Raw genomic sequence first — 18283 nt, 5'->3', positions numbered from 1 at the left:
ACACCCTCCACTAGACCGTAAAGCCCTCTATGGGTTCTAGAAAGCACACCCTCCACTAGACCGTAAAGCCCTCTATGGGTTCTAGAAAGCACACCCTCCACTAGACCGTAAAGCCCTCTATGGGTTCTAGAAAGCACACCATCCCCTAGACCGTAAAGCCCTCTATGGGTTCTAGAAAGCACACCCTCCACTAGACCGTAAAGCCCTCTATGGGTTCGAGAAAGCACACCCTCCACTAGACCGTAAAGCCCTCTATGGGTTCTAGAAAGCACACCCTCCACTAGACCGTAAAGCCCTCTATGGGTTCTAGAAAGCACACCCTCCACTAGACCGTAAAGCCCTCTATGGGTTCTAGAAAGCACACCCTCCACTAGACTGTAAAGCCCTCTATGGGTTCTAGAAAGCACACCCTCCACTAGACCGTAAAGCCCTCTATGGGTTCTAGAAAGCACACCCTCCACTAGACTGTAAAGCCCTCTATGGGTTCTAGAAAGCACACCCTCCACTAGACCGTAAAGCCCTGTATGGGTTCTAGAAAGCACACCCTCCACTAGACTGTAAAGCCCTCTATGGGTTCTAGAAAGCACACCCTCCACTAGACCGTAAAGCCCTCTATGGGTTCTAGAAAGCACACCCTCCACTAGACCGTAAAGCCCTCTATGGGTTCTAGAAAGCACACCCTCCCCTAGACCGTAAAGCCCTCTATGGGTTCTAGAAAGCACACCCTCCACTAGACCGTAAAGCCCTCTATGGGTTCTAGAAAGCACACCCTCCACTAGACGGTGAAGCCCTCTATGGGTTCTAGAAAGCACACCCTCCACTAGACCGTAAAGCCCTCTATGGGTTCTAGAAAGCACACCCTCCACTAGACCGTAAAGCCCTCTATGGGTTCTAGAAAGCACACCTTCCACTAGACCGTAAAGCCCTCTATAGGGTCCAGAAAGCACACCTTCCACTAGACCGTAAAGCCCTCTATGGGGTCCAGAAAGCACACCTTCCACTAGACCGTAAAGCCCTCTATGGGGTCCAGAAAGCACACCTTCCACTAGACCGTAAAGCCCTCTATGGGTTCGAGAAAGCACACCCTCCACTAGACCGTAAAGCCCTCTATGGGTTCTAGAAAGCACACCCTCCACTAGACCGTAAAGCCCTCTATGGGTTCTAGAAAGCACACCCTCCACTAGACCGTAAAGCCCTCTATGGGGTCCAGAAAGCACACCCTCCACTAGACCGTAAAGCCCTCTATGGGTTCTAGAAAGCACACCCTCCACTAGACCGTAAAGCCCTACTGGCGCGATTAATGGCAAAGATCAGAGGTGCGTTCCGTTAATCGTAAAAGTAAAATGATTACTGTAATGCGTTACCCCCGGGTCCTAATACATTATATTACAAATATTATTTTTGTCAATTGCATTAAGATCAGTGAGTTTAGTATTATGACATCATCTGGGATTAACAAATCACTACTGTTACTACGGTTACTGAATCTCTGATAGAGTTCAGTATAGTTTGATAATGTATCGGGTTACTGAATCACTGATAGAGACCAGTACAGTTTGATAATGTATCGGGTTACTGAATCACTGATAGAGACCAGTACAGTTTGATAATGTATCGGGTTACTGAATCACTGATAGAGACCAGTACAGTTTGATAATGTATCGGGTTACTGAATCACTGATAGAGACCAGTACAGTTCGATAATGTATCGGGTTACTGAATCACTGATAGAGACCAGTACAGTTCGATAATGTATCGGGTTACTGAATCACTGATAGAGACCAGTACAGTTTGATAATGTATCGGGTTACTGAATCACTGATAGAGATCAGCACAGTTTGATAATGTATCGGGTTACTGAATCACTGATAGAGATCAGCACAGTTTGATAATGTATCGGGTTACTGAATCACTGATAGAGATCAGCACAGTTTGATAATGTATCGGGTTACTGAATCACTGATAGAGATCAGCACAGTTTGATAATGTATCGGGTTACTGAATCACTGATAGAGACCAGTACAGTTTGATAATGTATCGGGTTACTGAATCACTGATAGAGACCAGTACAGTTTGATAATGTATCGGGTTACTGAATCTCTGATAGAGTTCAGTACAGTTTGATAATGTATCGGGTTACTGAATCACTGATAGAGACCAGTACAGTTCGATAATGTATCGGGTTACTGAATCACTGATAGAGACCAGTACAGTTTGATAATGTATCGGGTTACTGAATCACTGATAGAGACCAGTACAGTTTGATAATGTATCGGGTTACTGAATCACTGATAGAGACCAGTACAGTTTGATAATGTATCGGGTTACTGAATCACTGATAGAGACCAGTACAGTTCGATAATGTATCGGGTTACTGAATCACTGATAGAGACCAGTACAGTTCGATAATGTATCGGGTTACTGAATCTAAATGACAAAATATTTGTTATAATTAAAATTGTAAATATATTTGTTTTCAGTGTTATGTTTATCTCAGGTCTTTTCATTAGGTGAGCAATGTAAAAAAAATTTTTTTTTTAGTTTTTATTACTTTTTTGGACTTTGTTAGTAGTTGTGGTAAAATGCATGATTTCTGATCAATAAACGTAACAATACTTATAAAATAGATCAATACAGATCCCAATGTCAGTGATCAATACAGATCCCAATCCCAGTGATCAATAAAGATCCCAATCCCAGTGATCAATAAAGATCCCAATCCCAGTGATCCAAGAGGAAGTAAGGTGGAAAATGTTTATTTTTATTATTTTGTCTTTAAAAAATTAAAATAAATAGGTGTTTAGCGCCAGTTTGGTAAGAATCCCCCAGGTAGCTATAATATCTATGTCCTTCAGAGACATTACCAGAACCACCAGCCAGCCTCTGTGTACATAACAATAATACAGGGATGTGGACGGAGAGAATTTGTTAGGCTGACGGAGAAGGAGGAGAATTCTGGGATTATTAGAGTGAAACAGATGGATTATCCTGAGAGGTGTGGGGACCATCAAGTGGATTATCCTGAGAGATGTGGGGATAATCTGAGACACACATAGCAACATCGCATCACCTACACATCACAGCAGCACTGATGGAAGGCACGCTACGACAACAAGTCATTAGAACAATCTAACTGGGAGACCAACAGATGACCAGTACAAACAGATAACTATTACTTTCATTCAGGTATACTTTATGGAGGATTCAGAACTAGTTAATATTGGTAATTTATTTACAGATTAGTAAATTAACAGTTATAACTAATAGGTTGAATATAATATAACATGAGTTGAGTCTAATCACTGGTTTGGTTATTTTACAGCAGGTAGAGTATCTGTTCAGACAGCTGTAGCGTCAACACTTCCTGCTTCATATCATGGTACATCTTCCACGTAGCACCCAGATAACGGATACTGGAAAGTACGAGGTCTATTTCGAGGTCTATTTGTCTAATTTCAGGGGAAAAAAGCTGAATAAGACAAGCTGTTATATTGTCCGACAAATGTCATCCTCAAACAGTATCAAAGCATTTAAAAATCAAACCATATTTGTTTTTTGCACAACACAGCAAAACAAGTTAATCCCTCTATTCCCTGCCAGACAGACGACACCATTAGAACCATTAGAAGACTGTCAGTCTCACCATATTTTCTGAGGAAGCCACGGTGTACTCCTCCTGTAGACATGTCTGCTGCTAGACACAAATGAACTGAGTGTCTGGGTGAGAGTGAGGGATAGAGAGAGAGGGGGATATAGAAACTGAGAGAGAGGTAGAGGGAGGGAGACAGAGAGAGAGAGAGAGGTAGAGAGAGAGGTAGAGAGAGAGGTAGAGAAAGGGAGGGAGAGGGAGGGGGAGAGAGAGAGAAAGGGAGGGGGAGAGAGAGAGAAAGGGAGGGGAGAGAGAGAGAAAGGGAGGGGAGAGAGAGAGAAAGGGAGGGAGAGAGAGAGAGAGAGGGAGAGAGAGAGAGAGAGAGAGAGAGAGAGAGAGACCATTTGTACATTGTTACAACACTGTATATATTTAATATGACACTCGTAATGTCTTTATTGTTTTGAAACTTCTGTATGTGTAATGTTTACTGTTAATTCGTTTTGTTTGTTTCACTTTTGTGTATTGTCTACCTCATTTGCTTTGGCAATGTTAACACATGTTTCCCATGCCAATAAAGCCACTTGAATTGAATTGAATTGAATTGAGAGAGAGAGAGAGGGGGAGGGAGGGAGGGAGCTTGAGAGAGGGAGGGAGAGAGAGAGAAAGAGAGAGAGAGGCAGAAACAGAGGGAGTTTAATCTGGACTATTTAGGACTCTCTCCAGCCCAGCTGCCAGGCAGTGAGAGAGCGGTGGGTGATGAGGGTTAGGGGATTGGGATTGTCCTGAATTACACCATAGAACAGGTCAACATCACGAGTCCTAAAAAAATTATCATTATAGTGATGCTTTATCCTGCCTGACTGACAGGCAGCACCTCTCATGCTGCCTGAGGCTCACCATGGAGAGACCAGATGGTTGATTGGATTCTTCCTCTCTCTCTCTCTCTCTCTGTCTGTAACGGTTTCTCTCCTCCTCTTCATCTGAAGAGGAGGAGTAGGGATCAGACCAAAATGCAGCGGGTTGTGAATACATAATGAATTTATTTAAAGACGAAGACGAACACGAAAAACACTTGGAAAATTACAAAACAACAAAACGACGTAGACTGACCTAAAGCATGAGAACTTACAAATACACGAAGAACGCACGAACAGGTACAGACTACAAACCAACGCTACAGTCCCGTGTGGTACGAACATACATACAGACACGGAAGACAATCACCCACAAACAAACAGTGAGAACAGCCTACCTTAATATGGTTCTCAATCAGGGGAAACATCAAACACCTGCCTCTAATTGAGAACCATATCAGGCAACACATTAAACCCAACATAGAAAGACAATACATAGAATGCCCACCCAGCTCACGTCCTGACCAACTAAACAAAGGATTAACACAAAAACTAGGGTCAGAACGTGACACTCTCTCTCTCTCTCTCTCTCTCTCTCTCTCTCTCTCTCTCTCTCTCTCTCTCTCTCTCTCTCTCTCTCTCCCCTCTCTCTCTCTCTCTCTCTCTCTCTCGCTCTCTCTCTCTCTCTCTCTCTCACTCTCTCTCTCTCTCTCTCTCTCTCTCTCCTCTCTCTCTCTCTCACTCTCTCTCTCTCTCTCTCTCTCTCTCTCTCTCTCTCTCTCTCTCTCTCTCTCTCTCTCTCTCTCTCTCTCTCTCTCTCAATTCAGATCCATTTCAATTCAAGGGGCTTTATTGACATGGGAAACATATGTTTACATTACCAAAGCAAGGGAAATAGATAATACAAATGGAACATTTAAAAATGACACTATCAAAACTTCGAAATAATAAAGACGTTTGGAATGTCATATTATGTCACATATACAGTGTTGTATTGATATGCAAACAGTTAAAGTACAAAAGGGGGAAAAAAAAAAATATATATGGGTTGTCTTTAGAATGGTGTTTGTTCTTCACTGGTTGACCTTTTCTTGTGGCAACAGGCCACAAATATTGCTGCTGTAATGGCACACTGTGTCACGCCCTGGCCATAGAGAGGTTTTTATTCTCTATTTTGGTTAGGCCAGGGTGTGACTAGGGTTGCCATTCTAGTTTCTTTATTTCTATGTTTTCTATTTCTTTGTGTTTTTGGCCGGGTGTGGTTCTCAATCGGAGGCAGCTGTCTATCGTTGTCTCTGATTGAGAACCATACTTAGGTAGCCCTTTTTTTCCCACCTGTCTTTGTGGGAAGTTGACTTTGTTTAGGGCACACATTTGAGCTTCAAGGTTTGTTTTTTGTAGTGTTTATTGTTTTGTTCGGCGTAATTTTTATTAATTAAAGGAAAATGTACGCTCACCACGCTGCACCTTGGTCCTCTCCTTTCAACAGCCGTGACACACTGTGCTATTTCAACCCAGTAGATATGGGAGTTTATCAAAATTGGATATGTTTTCTAATTATTTTGGGGTCTGTGTAATCTGAGGGAAATACACTGCTCAAAAAAATAAAGGGAACACTTAAACAACACAATGTAACTCCAAGTCAATCACACTTCTGTGAAATCAAACTGTCCACTTAGGAAGCAACACTGATTGACAATAAATTTCACATGCTGTCGTGAAAATGGAATAGACAAAAGGTGGAAATTATAGGCAATTAGCAAGACACCCCCAATAAAGGAGTGGTTCTGCAGGTAGTGACCACAAACCACTTCTCAGTTCCTATGCTTCCTGGCTCGTGTTTTGGTCACTTTTGAATGCTGGCGGTGCTTTCACTCTAGTGGTAGCATGAGACGGAGTCTACAACCCACACAAGTGGCTCAGGTAGTGCAGCTCATCCAGGATGGCACATCAATGCGAGCTGTGGCAAGAAGGTTTGCTGTGTCTGTCAGCGTAGTGTCCAGAGCATGGAGGCGCTACCAGGAGACAGGCCAGTACATCAGGAGACGTGGAGGAGGCCGTAGGAGGGCAACAACCCAGCAGCAGGACCGCTACCTCCGCCTTTGTGCAAGGAGGAGCACTGCCAGAGCCCTGCAAAATGACCTCCAGCAGGCCACAAATATACAGAGTATATTTTTGCAGAGTCTCAATTTGGTGTTTGTCCAATTTTGTGAATTCTTGGTTGGTGAGCGGCCCGTAGACCTCAAACATAACTGATTCAAGTATTTTTTGCCAGATCCTAATTGGTATTAGCCAGATTCTCTCTCTCTCTGTCTCTGTCTCTGTCTCTGTCTCTCTCTCTCTCTCTCTCTCTCTCTCTCTCTCTCTCTCTCTCTCTCTGCCTTTCTCTCTCTCTCTCTCTCTCTGCCTTTCTCTCTCTCTCTCTCTCTCTGCCTTTCTCTCTCTCTCTCTGTCTCTGTCTTTGTCTCTCTCTGTCTCTGTCTCTGTCTCTTTCTCTCTCTCTCTCAAACATACACAAATCATTATTTTCTAAGAATCTTCTGTCAATCTTTTCATACGTTCTTACGCAACCCTGTACTGTTTCCCACAATCCACTTGGTGCCACAGCAGATTTTAGACAGTCGCAATCAACATCCCATCATTTGATCTTCACAGTCTAAAATCTATGACCACTTTTATTCAGGTCCAGATGACAGATTAAAAACACAGCAATGCCTCCCTCAACAATAACCCCTACCATCACTGCCTCCCTTAACAATAACCACCATCACTGCCTCCCTCAACAATAATGCCCACCATCACTGCCTCCCTCAACAATAACCCCTACCATCACTGCCGCCCTCAACAATAACCACCATCACTGCCTCCCTTAACAATAACCACCATCACTGCCTCCCTTAACAATAACCACCATCACTGCCTCCCTCAACAATAACGCCCACCATCACTGCATCCCTTAAAATTAACCCCTATCATCACTGCCGCCCTCAACAATAACCCCTAACATCACTGCCTTCCTTAACAATAACCCCTACCATCACTGCCTCCCTCAACAATAACCCCTACCATCACTGCCTCCCTCAACAATAACCCCCACCATCACTGCCTCCCTTAACACTAACCCCCACCATCACTGCCTCCCTCAACAATAACCCCTACCATCACTGCCTCCCTCAACAATGACCCCCACCATCACTGCCTCCCTCAACAATAACCCCCACCATCACTGCCTCCCTCAACAATAACCCCCACCATCACTGCCTCCCTCAACAATAACCCCCACCATCACTGCTTCCCTCAACAATAACCCCTACCATCACTGCCTCCCTCAACAATAACCCCCATCACTGCCTCCCTCAACAATAACCCCCACCATCACTGCCTCCCTCAACAATAACGCCCACCATCAATGCCTCCCTCAACAATAATCCATACAATCACTGCCTCCCTCAACAATAACCCCTACCATCACTGTCTCCCTCAACAATAACCCCTACCATCACTGCCTCCCTCAACAATAACCCCTACCATCACTGCCTCCCTCAACAATAATCCCTACAATCACTGCCTCCCTCAACAATAACCCCTACCATCACTGTCTCCCTCAACAATAACCCCCACCATCACTGCCTCCCTCAACAATAACCCCCACCATCACTGCCTCCCTCAACAATAACGCCCACCATCAATGCCTCCCTCAACAATAATCCCTACAATCACTGCCTCCCTCAACAATAACCCCTACCATCACTGTCTCCCTCAACAATAACCCCTACCATCACTGCCTCCCTCAACAATAACCCCTACCATCACTGTTACCCTCAACAATAACCCCTACCATCACTGCCTCCCTCAACAATAACCCCTACCATCACTGTTACCCTCAACAATAACCCCTACCATCACTGCCTCTCTCAACAATAACCCCTACCATCACTGCCTCCCTCAACAATAACCCCTACCATCACTGTTACCCTCAACAATAACCCCTACCATCACTGCCTCCCTCAACAATAACCCCTACCATCGCTGTTACCCTCAACAATAACCCCTACCATCACTGCCTCCCTCAACAATAACCCCTACCATCACTGCCTCCCTCAACAATAACCCCTACCATCACTGTTACCCTCAACAATAACCCCTACCATCACTGCCTCCCTCAACAATAACCCCTACCATCGCTGTTACCCTCAACAATAACCCCTACCATCACTGCCTCCCTCAACAATAACCCCTACCATCACTGCCTCCCTTAACAATAACCCCTACCATCACTGCCTCCCTCAACAATAACCCCTACCATCACTGCCTCCCTCAACAATAACCCCTACCATCACTGCCTCCCTCAACAATAATCCCTACCATCACTGCCTCCCTCAACAATAACCCCTACAATCACTCCCTCCCTTAACAATAACCACCATCACTGCCTCCCTCAACAATAATCCCTACAATCACTGCCTCCCTTAACAATAACCACCATCACTGCCTCCCTCAACAATAACGCCCACCATCACTGCCTCCCTCAACAATAACCCCTACCATCACTGCCTCCCTCAACAATAACCCCCACCATCACTGCCTCCCTCAACAATAACCCTCACCATCACTGTCTCCCTCAACAATAACCCTTACCATCACTGTCTCCCTCAACAATAACCCCCACCATCACTGCCTCCCTTAAAATTAACCCCTACCATCACTTCCTCCCTCAACAATAACCCCCACCATCACTGCCTCCCTCAACAATAACCCCTACCGTCACTGCCTCCCTCAACAATAAACCCCTACCATCACTGCGTCCCTCAACAATAACCCCTACCATCACTGCCTCCCTCAACAATAACCCCCACCATCACTGCCTCCCTCAACAATAACCCCCACCATCACCGCCTCCCTCAACAATAACCCTCACCATCACTGCCTCCCTTAACAATAACACCCACCATCACTGCCTCCCTCAACAATAACCCCCACCATCACTGCTTCCCTCAACAATAACCCCTACCATCACTGCCTCCCTCAACAATAACCCCCACCAGCACTGCCTCCCTCAACAATAACCCCCACCATCATCACTGTCTCCCTCAACAATAACCCCCACCATCACTGCCTCCCTCAACAATAACCCCTACCATCACTGCCTCCCTCAACAATAACCCCCACCATCACTGCCTCCCTCAACAATAACCCCCACCATCATCACTGCCTCCCTCAACAATAACCCCCACCATCACTGCCTCCCTCAACAATAACCCCCACCATCATCACTGCCTCCCTCAACAATAACCCCCACCATCACTGCCTCCCTCAACAATAACCCCTACCATCGCTGTTACCCTCAACAATAACCCCCACCATCATCACTGCCTCCCTCAACAATAACCCCCACCATCACTGCCTCCCTCAACAATAACCCCCACCATCACTGCTTCCCTCAACAATAACCCCTACCATCACTGCCTCCCTCAACAATAACCCCCATCACTGCCTCCCTCAACAATAACCCCCACCATCACTGCCTCCCTCAACAATAACCCCCACCATCACTGCCTCCCTCAACAATAACCCCCACCATCACTGCCTCCCTCAACAATAACCCCCACCATCACTGCCTCCCTCAACAATAACCCCCACCATCACTGCCTCCCTCAACAATAACGCCCACCATCAATGCCTCCCTCAACAATAATCCCTACAATCACTGCCTCCCTCAACAATAACCCCTACCATCACTGTCTCCCTCAACAATAACCCCTACCATCACTGCCTCCCTCAACAATAACCCCTACCATCACTGTTACCCTCAACAATAACCGTACCATCACTGCCTCCCTCAACAATAACCCCTACCATCACTGTTACCCTCAACAATAACCCCTACCATCACTGCCTCTCTCAACAATAACCCCTACCATCACTGCCTCCCTCAACAATAACCCCTACCATCACTGTTACCCTCAACAATAACCCCTACCATCACTGCCTCCCTCAACAATAACCCCTACCATCGCTGTTACCCTCAACAATAACCCCTACCATCACTGCCTCCCTCAACAATAACCCCTACCATCACTGTTACCCTCAACAATAACCCCTACCATCACTGCCTCCCTCAACAATAACCCCTACCATCGCTGTTACCCTCAACAATAACCCCTACCATCACTGCCTCCCTCAACAATAACCCCTACCATCACTGCCTCCCTTAACAATAACCCCTACCATCACTGCCTCCCTCAACAATAACCCCTACCATCACTGCCTCCCTCAACAATAACCCCTACCATCACTGCCTCCCTCAACAATAATCCCTACCATCACTGCCTCCCTCAACAATAACCCCTACAATCACTGCCTCCCTTAACAATAACCACCATCACTGCCTCCCTCAACAATAATCCCCACAATCACTGCCTCCCTTAACAATAACCACCATCACTGCCTCCCTCAACAATAACGCCCACCATCACTGCCTCCCTCAACAATAACCCCTACCATCACTGCCTCCCTCAACAATAACCCCCACCATCACTGCCTCCCTCAACAATAACCCTCACCATCACTGTCTCCCTCAACAATAACCCTTACCATCACTGTCTCCCTCAACAATAACCCCCACCATCACTGCCTCCCTTAAAATTAACCCCTACCATCACTTCCTCCCTCAACAATAACCCCCACCATCACTGCCTCCCTCAACAATAACCCCCACCATCACCGCCTCCCTCAACAATAACCCTCACCATCACTGCCTCCCTTAACAATAACACCCACCATCACTGCCTCCCTCAACAATAACCCCCACCATCACTGCTTCCCTCAACAATAACCCCTACCATCACTGCCTCCCTCAACAATAACCCCTACCATCACTGCCTCCCTCAACAATAACCCCCACCATCACTGCCTCCCTCAACAATAACCCCCACCATCATCACTGCCTCCCTCAACAATAACCCCCACCATCACTGCCTCCCTCAACAATAACCCCCACCATCATCACTGCCTCCCTCAACAATAACCCCCACCATCACTGCCTCCCTCAACAATAACCCCTACCATCGCTGTTACCCTCAACAATAACCCCCACCATCATCACTGCCTCCCTCAACAATAACCCCCACCATCACTGCCTCCCTCAACAATAACCCCCACCATCACTGCTTCCCTCAACAATAACCCCTACCATCACTGCCTCCCTCAACAATAACCCCCATCACTGCCTCCCTCAACAATAACCCCCACCATCACTGCCTCCCTCAACAATAACCCCCACCATCACTGCCTCCCTCAACAATAACCCCCACCATCACTGCCTCCCTCAACAATAACCCCCACCATCACTGCCTCCCTCAACAATAACCCCCACCATCACTGCCTCCCTCAACAATAACGCCCACCATCAATGCCTCCCTCAACAATAATCCCTACAATCACTGCCTCCCTCAACAATAACCCCTACCATCACTGTCTCCCTCAACAATAACCCCTACCATCACTGCCTCCCTCAACAATAACCCCTACCATCACTGTTACCCTCAACAATAACCCTACCATCACTGCCTCCCTCAACAATAACCCCTACCATCACTGTTACCCTCAACAATAACCCCTACCATCACTGCCTCTCTCAACAATAACCCCTACCATCACTGCCTCCCTCAACAATAACCCCTACCATCACTGTTACCCTCAACAATAACCCCTACCATCACTGCCTCCCTCAACAATAACCCCTACCATCGCTGTTACCCTCAACAATAACCTCTACCATCACTGCCTCCCTCAACAATAACCCCTACCATCACTGCCTCCCTCAACAATAACCCCTACCATCACTGTTACCCTCAACAATAACCCCTACCATCACTGCCTCCCTCAACAATAACCCCTACCATCGCTGTAACCCTCAACAATAACCCCTACCATCACTGCCTCCCTCAACAATAACCCCTACCATCACTGCCTCCCTCAACAATAATCCCTACAATCACTGCCTCCCTCAACAATAACCCCTACCATCACTGTCTCCCTCAACAATAACCCCCACCATCACTGCCTCCCTCAACAATAACCCCCACCATCACTGCCTCCCTCAACAATAACGCCCACCATCAATGCCTCCCTCAACAATAATCCCTACAATCACTGCCTCCCTCAACAATAACCCCTACCATCACTGTCTCCCTCAACAATAACCCCTACCATCACTGCCTCCCTCAACAATAACCCCTACCATCACTGTTACCCTCAACAATAACCCCTACCATCACTGCCTCCCTCAACAATAACCCCTACCATCACTGTTACCCTCAACAATAACCCCTACCATCACTGCCTCTCTCAACAATAACCCCTACCATCACTGCCTCCCTCAACAATAACCCCTACCATCACTGTTACCCTCAACAATAACCCCTACCATCACTGCCTCCCTCAACAATAACCCCTACCATCGCTGTTACCCTCAACAATAACCCCTACCATCACTGCCTCCCTCAACAATAACCCCTACCATCACTGCCTCCCTCAACAATAACCCCTACCATCACTGTTACCCTCAACAATAACCCCTACCATCACTGCCTCCCTCAACAATAACCCCTACCATCGCTGTTACCCTCAACAATAACCCCTACCATCACTGCCTCCCTCAACAATAACCCCTACCATCACTGCCTCCCTTAACAATAACCCCTACCATCACTGCCTCCCTCAACAATAACCCCTACCATCACTGCCTCCCTCAACAATAACCCCTACCATCACTGCCTCCCTCAACAATAATCCCTACCATCACTGCCTCCCTCAACAATAACCCCTACAATCACTGCCTCCCTTAACAATAACCACCATCACTGCCTCCCTCAACAATAATCCCTACAATCACTGCCTCCCTTAACAATAACCACCATCACTGCCTCCCTCAACAATAACGCCCACCATCACTGCCTCCCTCAACAATAACCCCTACCATCACTGCCTCCCTCAACAATAACCCCCACCATCACTGCCTCCCTCAACAATAACCCTCACCATCACTGTCTCCCTCAACAATAACCCTTACCATCACTGTCTCCCTCAACAATAACCCCCACCATCACTGCCTCCCTTAAAATTAACCCCTACCATCATTTCCTCCCTCAACAATAACCCCCACCATCACTGCCTCCCTCAACAATAACCCCTACCGTCACTGCCTCCCTCAACAATAAACCCCTACCATCACTGCGTCCCTCAACAATAACCCCTACCATCACTGCCTCCCTCAACAATAACCCCCACCATCACTGCCTCCCTCAACAATAACCCCCACCATCACCGCCTCCCTCAACAATAACCCTCACCATCACTGCCTCCCTTAACAATAACACCCACCATCACTGCCTCCCTCAACAATAACCCCCACCATCACTGCTTCCCTCAACAATAACCCCTACCATTACTGCCTCCCTCAACAATAACCCCCACCAGCACTGCCTCCCTCAACAATAACCCCCACCATCATCACTGTCTCCCTCAACAATAACCCCCACCATCACTGCCTCCCTCAACAATAACCCCTACCATCACTGCCTCCCTCAACAATAACCCCCACCATCACTGCCTCCCTCAACAATAACCCCCACCATCATCACTGCCTCCCTCAACAATAACCCCCACCATCACTGCCTCCCTCAACAATAACCCCCACCATCATCACTGCCTCCCTCAACAATAACCCCCACCATCACTGCCTCCCTCAACAATAACCCCCACCATCACTGCTTCCCTCAACAATAACCCCTACCATCACTGCCTCCCTCAACAATAACCCCCATCACTGCCTCCCTCAACAATAACCCCCACCATCACTGCCTCCCTCAACAATAACCCCCACCATCACTGCCTCCCTCAACAATAACCCCCACCATCACTGCCTCCCTCAACAATAACCCCCACCATCACTGCCTCCCTCAACAATAACCCCCACCATCACTGCCTCCCTCAACAATAACCCCCACCATCACTGCCTCCCTCAACAATAACGCCCACCATCAATGCCTCCCTCAACAATAATCCCTACAATCACTGCCTCCCTCAACAATAACCCCTACCATCACTGTCTCCCTCAACAATAACCCCTACCATCACTGCCTCCCTCAACAATAACCCCTACCATCACTGTTACCCTCAACAATAACCCTACCATCACTGCCTCCCTCAACAATAACCCCTACCATCACTGTTACCCTCAACAATAACCCCTACCATCACTGCCTCTCTCAACAATAACCCCTACCATCACTGCCTCCCTCAACAATAACCCCTACCATCACTGTTACCCTCAACAATAACCCCTACCATCACTGCCTCCCTCAACAATAACCCCTACCATCGCTGTTACCCTCAACAATAACCCCTACCATCACTGCCTCCCTCAACAATAACCCCTACCATCACTGCCTCCCTCAACAATAACCCCTACCATCACTGTTACCCTCAACAATAACCCCTACCATCACTGCCTCCCTCAACAATAACCCCTACCATCGCTGTAACCCTCAACAATAACCCCTACCATCACTGCCTCCCTCAACAATAACCCCTACCATCACTGCCTCCCTTAACAATAACCCCTACCATCACTGCCTCCCTCAACAATAACCCCTACCATCACTGCCTCCCTCAACAATAACCCCTACCATCACTGCCTCCCTCAACAATAATCCCTACCATCACTGCCTCCCTCAACAATAACCCCTACAATCACTGCCTCCCTTAACAATAACCACCATCACTGCCTCCCTCAACAATAACGCCCACCATCACTGCCTCCCTCAACAATAACCCCTACCATCACTGCCTCCCTCAACAATAACCCCCACCATCACTGCCTCCCTCAACAATAACCCTCACCATCACTGTCTCCCTCAACAATAACCCTTACCATCACTGTCTCCCTCAACAATAACCCCCACCATCACTGCCTCCCTTAAAATTAACCCCTACCATCACTGCCTCCCTCAACAATAACCCCCACCATCACTGCCTCCCTCAACAATAACCCCTACCGTCACTGCCTCCCTCAACAATAAACCCCTACCATCACTGCGTCCCTCAACAATAACCCCTACCATCACTGCCTCCCTCAACAATAACCCCCACCATCACTGCCTCCCTCAACAATAACCCCCACCATCACCGCCTCCCTCAACAATAACCCTCACCATCACTGCCTCCCTCAACAATAACCCCTACCATCACTGCCTCCCTCAACAATAACCCCCACCATCACTGCCTCCCTCAACAATAACCCCCACCATCATCACTGCCTCCCTCAACAATAACCCCCACCATCACTGCCTCCCTCAACAATAACACCCACCATCATCACTGCCTCCCTCAACAATAACCCCCACCATCACTGCCTCCCTCAACAATAACCCCTACCATCGCTGTTACCCTCAACAATAACCCCCACCATCACTGCCTACCTCAACAATAACTCCCACCATCACTGCCTCCCTCAACAATAACCCCCACCATCATCACTGCCTCCCTCAACAATAACCCCCACCATCACTGCCTCCCTTAACAATAATCCCTACCATCACTGCCTCCCTCAACAATAACCCCTACCATCACTGCCTCCCTCAACAATAACCCCCACCATCACTGCCTCGCTCAACAATAACCCCTACCATCCCTGCCTCCCTCAACAATAACGCCCACCATCACTGTCTCCCTCAACAATAACCCCTACCATCACTGCCTCCCTTAACAATAACCCCTACCATCGCTGTCTCCCTCAACAATAACCCCTACCATCACTGTCTCCCTCAACAATAACCCTCACCATCACTGCCTCCCTCAACAATAACCCCTACCATCACTGCCTCCCTCAACAATAACCCCTACCATCGCTGTTACCCTCAACAATAACCCCTACCATCACTGCCTCCCTCAACAATAACCCCTACCATCACTGCCTCCCTCAACAATAACCCCTACCATCACTGTTACCCTCAACAATAACCCCTACCATCACTGCCTCCCTCAACAATAACCCCTACCATCGCTGTAACCCTCAACAATAACCCCTACCATCACTGCCTCCCTCAACAATAACCCCTACCATCACTGCCTCCCTTAACAATAACCCCTACCATCACTGCCTCCCTCAACAATAACCCCTACCATCACTGCCTCCCTCAACAATAACCCCTACCATCACTGCCTCCCTCAACAATAATCCCTACCATCACTGCCTCCCTCAACAATAACCCCTACAATCACTGCCTCCCTTAACAATAACCACCATCACTGCCTCCCTCAACAATAATCCCTACAATCACTGCCTCCCTTAACAATAACCACCATCACTGCCTCCCTCAACAATAACGCCCACCATCACTGCCTCCCTCAACAATAACCCCTACCATCACTGCCTCCCTCAACAATAACCCCCACCATCACTGCCTCCCTCAACAATAACCCTCACCATCACTGTCTCCCTCAACAATAACCCTTACCATCACTGTCTCCCTCAACAATAACCCCCACCATCACCGCCTCCCTCAACAATAACCCTCACCATCACTGCCTCCCTTAACAATAACACCCACCATCACTGCCTCCCTCAACAATAACCCCCACCATCACTGCTTCCCTCAACAATAACCCCTACCATCACTGCCTCCCTCAACAATAACCCCCACCAGCACTGCCTCCCTCAACAATAACCCCCACCATCATCACTGTCTCCCTCAACAATAACCCCCACCATCACTGCCTCCCTCAACAATAACCCCTACCATCACTGCCTCCCTCAACAATAACCCCCACCATCACTGCCTCCCTCAACAATAACCCCCACCATCATCACTGCCTCCCTCAACAATAACCCCCACCATCACTGCCTCCCTCAACAATAACCCCCACCATCATCACTGCCTCCCTCAACAATAACCCCCACCATCACTGCCTCCCTCAACAATAACCCCTACCATCGCTGTTACCCTCAACAATAACCCCCACCATCACTGCCTCCCTCAACAACAACTCCCACCATCACTGCCTCCCTCAACAATAACCCCCACCATCATCACTGCCTCCCTCAACAATAACCCCCACCATCACTGCCTCCCTTAACAATAATCCCTACCATCACTGCCTCCCTCAACAATAACCCCTACCATCACTGCCTCCCTCAACAATAACCCCCACCATCACTGCCTCGCTCAACAATAACCCCTACCATCCCTGCCTCCCTCAACAATAACGCCCACCATCACTGTCTCCCTCAACAATAACCCCTACCATCACTGCCTCCCTTAACAATAACCCCTACCATCGCTGTCTCCCTCAACAATAACCCCTACCATCACTGTCTCCCTCAACAATAACCCTCACCATCACTGCCTCCCTTAACAATAACCCCCACCATCACTGTCTCCCTCAACAATAACTCTCACCATCACTGCCTCCCTCAACAATAACCCCCACCATCACTGCCTCCCTCAACAATAACCCCCACCATCACTCCGCTACACTGTTCATCAGACTATATGGAGATCAGCATATAGTTACCATAGAGTTACTATAGCATTACCAAAGAGTTACCATTGAGTTATTGTATAGTTACTGTCACGTTCCTGACCTGTTTTCCGTTGTTTTTGTATGTGTTTAGTATGGTCAGGGCGTGAGCTGGGTGGGTAGTCTATGTTATGTGTTTCTATGTTGGGTTCAAGGTGTTGCCTGATATGGTTCTCAATTAGGTGCAGGTGTTTGACGTTTTCTCTGATTGAGAACCATAGAAAGGTAGGCTGTTCACACCGTTTGTTTGTGG

At 47.7% G+C, this 18283-nt stretch overlaps 1 protein-coding gene across 1 annotated transcript in view; it reads right to left on the bottom strand.

Moving 5' to 3' along the window:
* Nucleotides 1-3860, bottom strand: part of si:ch1073-83n3.2 (uncharacterized) — an 18398-nt gene extending 14538 nt beyond the window's left edge. Inside the window, exon 1 of the mRNA XM_055895183.1 lies at nucleotides 3644-3860. Coding sequence (XP_055751158.1) covers nucleotides 3644-3686 — 43 coding nt within the window. The 5' untranslated portion in view covers nucleotides 3687-3860. The remainder of the gene's footprint in view (nucleotides 1-3643) is intronic.
* Nucleotides 3861-18283: the final 14423 nt, after the last annotated feature.

The sequence above is a fragment of the Salvelinus fontinalis genome, chromosome 33 (genome assembly GCF_029448725.1).
Source record: "Salvelinus fontinalis isolate EN_2023a chromosome 33, ASM2944872v1, whole genome shotgun sequence".
Lineage (NCBI taxonomy): Eukaryota > Metazoa > Chordata > Actinopteri > Salmoniformes > Salmonidae > Salvelinus > Salvelinus fontinalis.
This window is presented reverse-complemented; position numbering and strand designations above follow the sequence as displayed.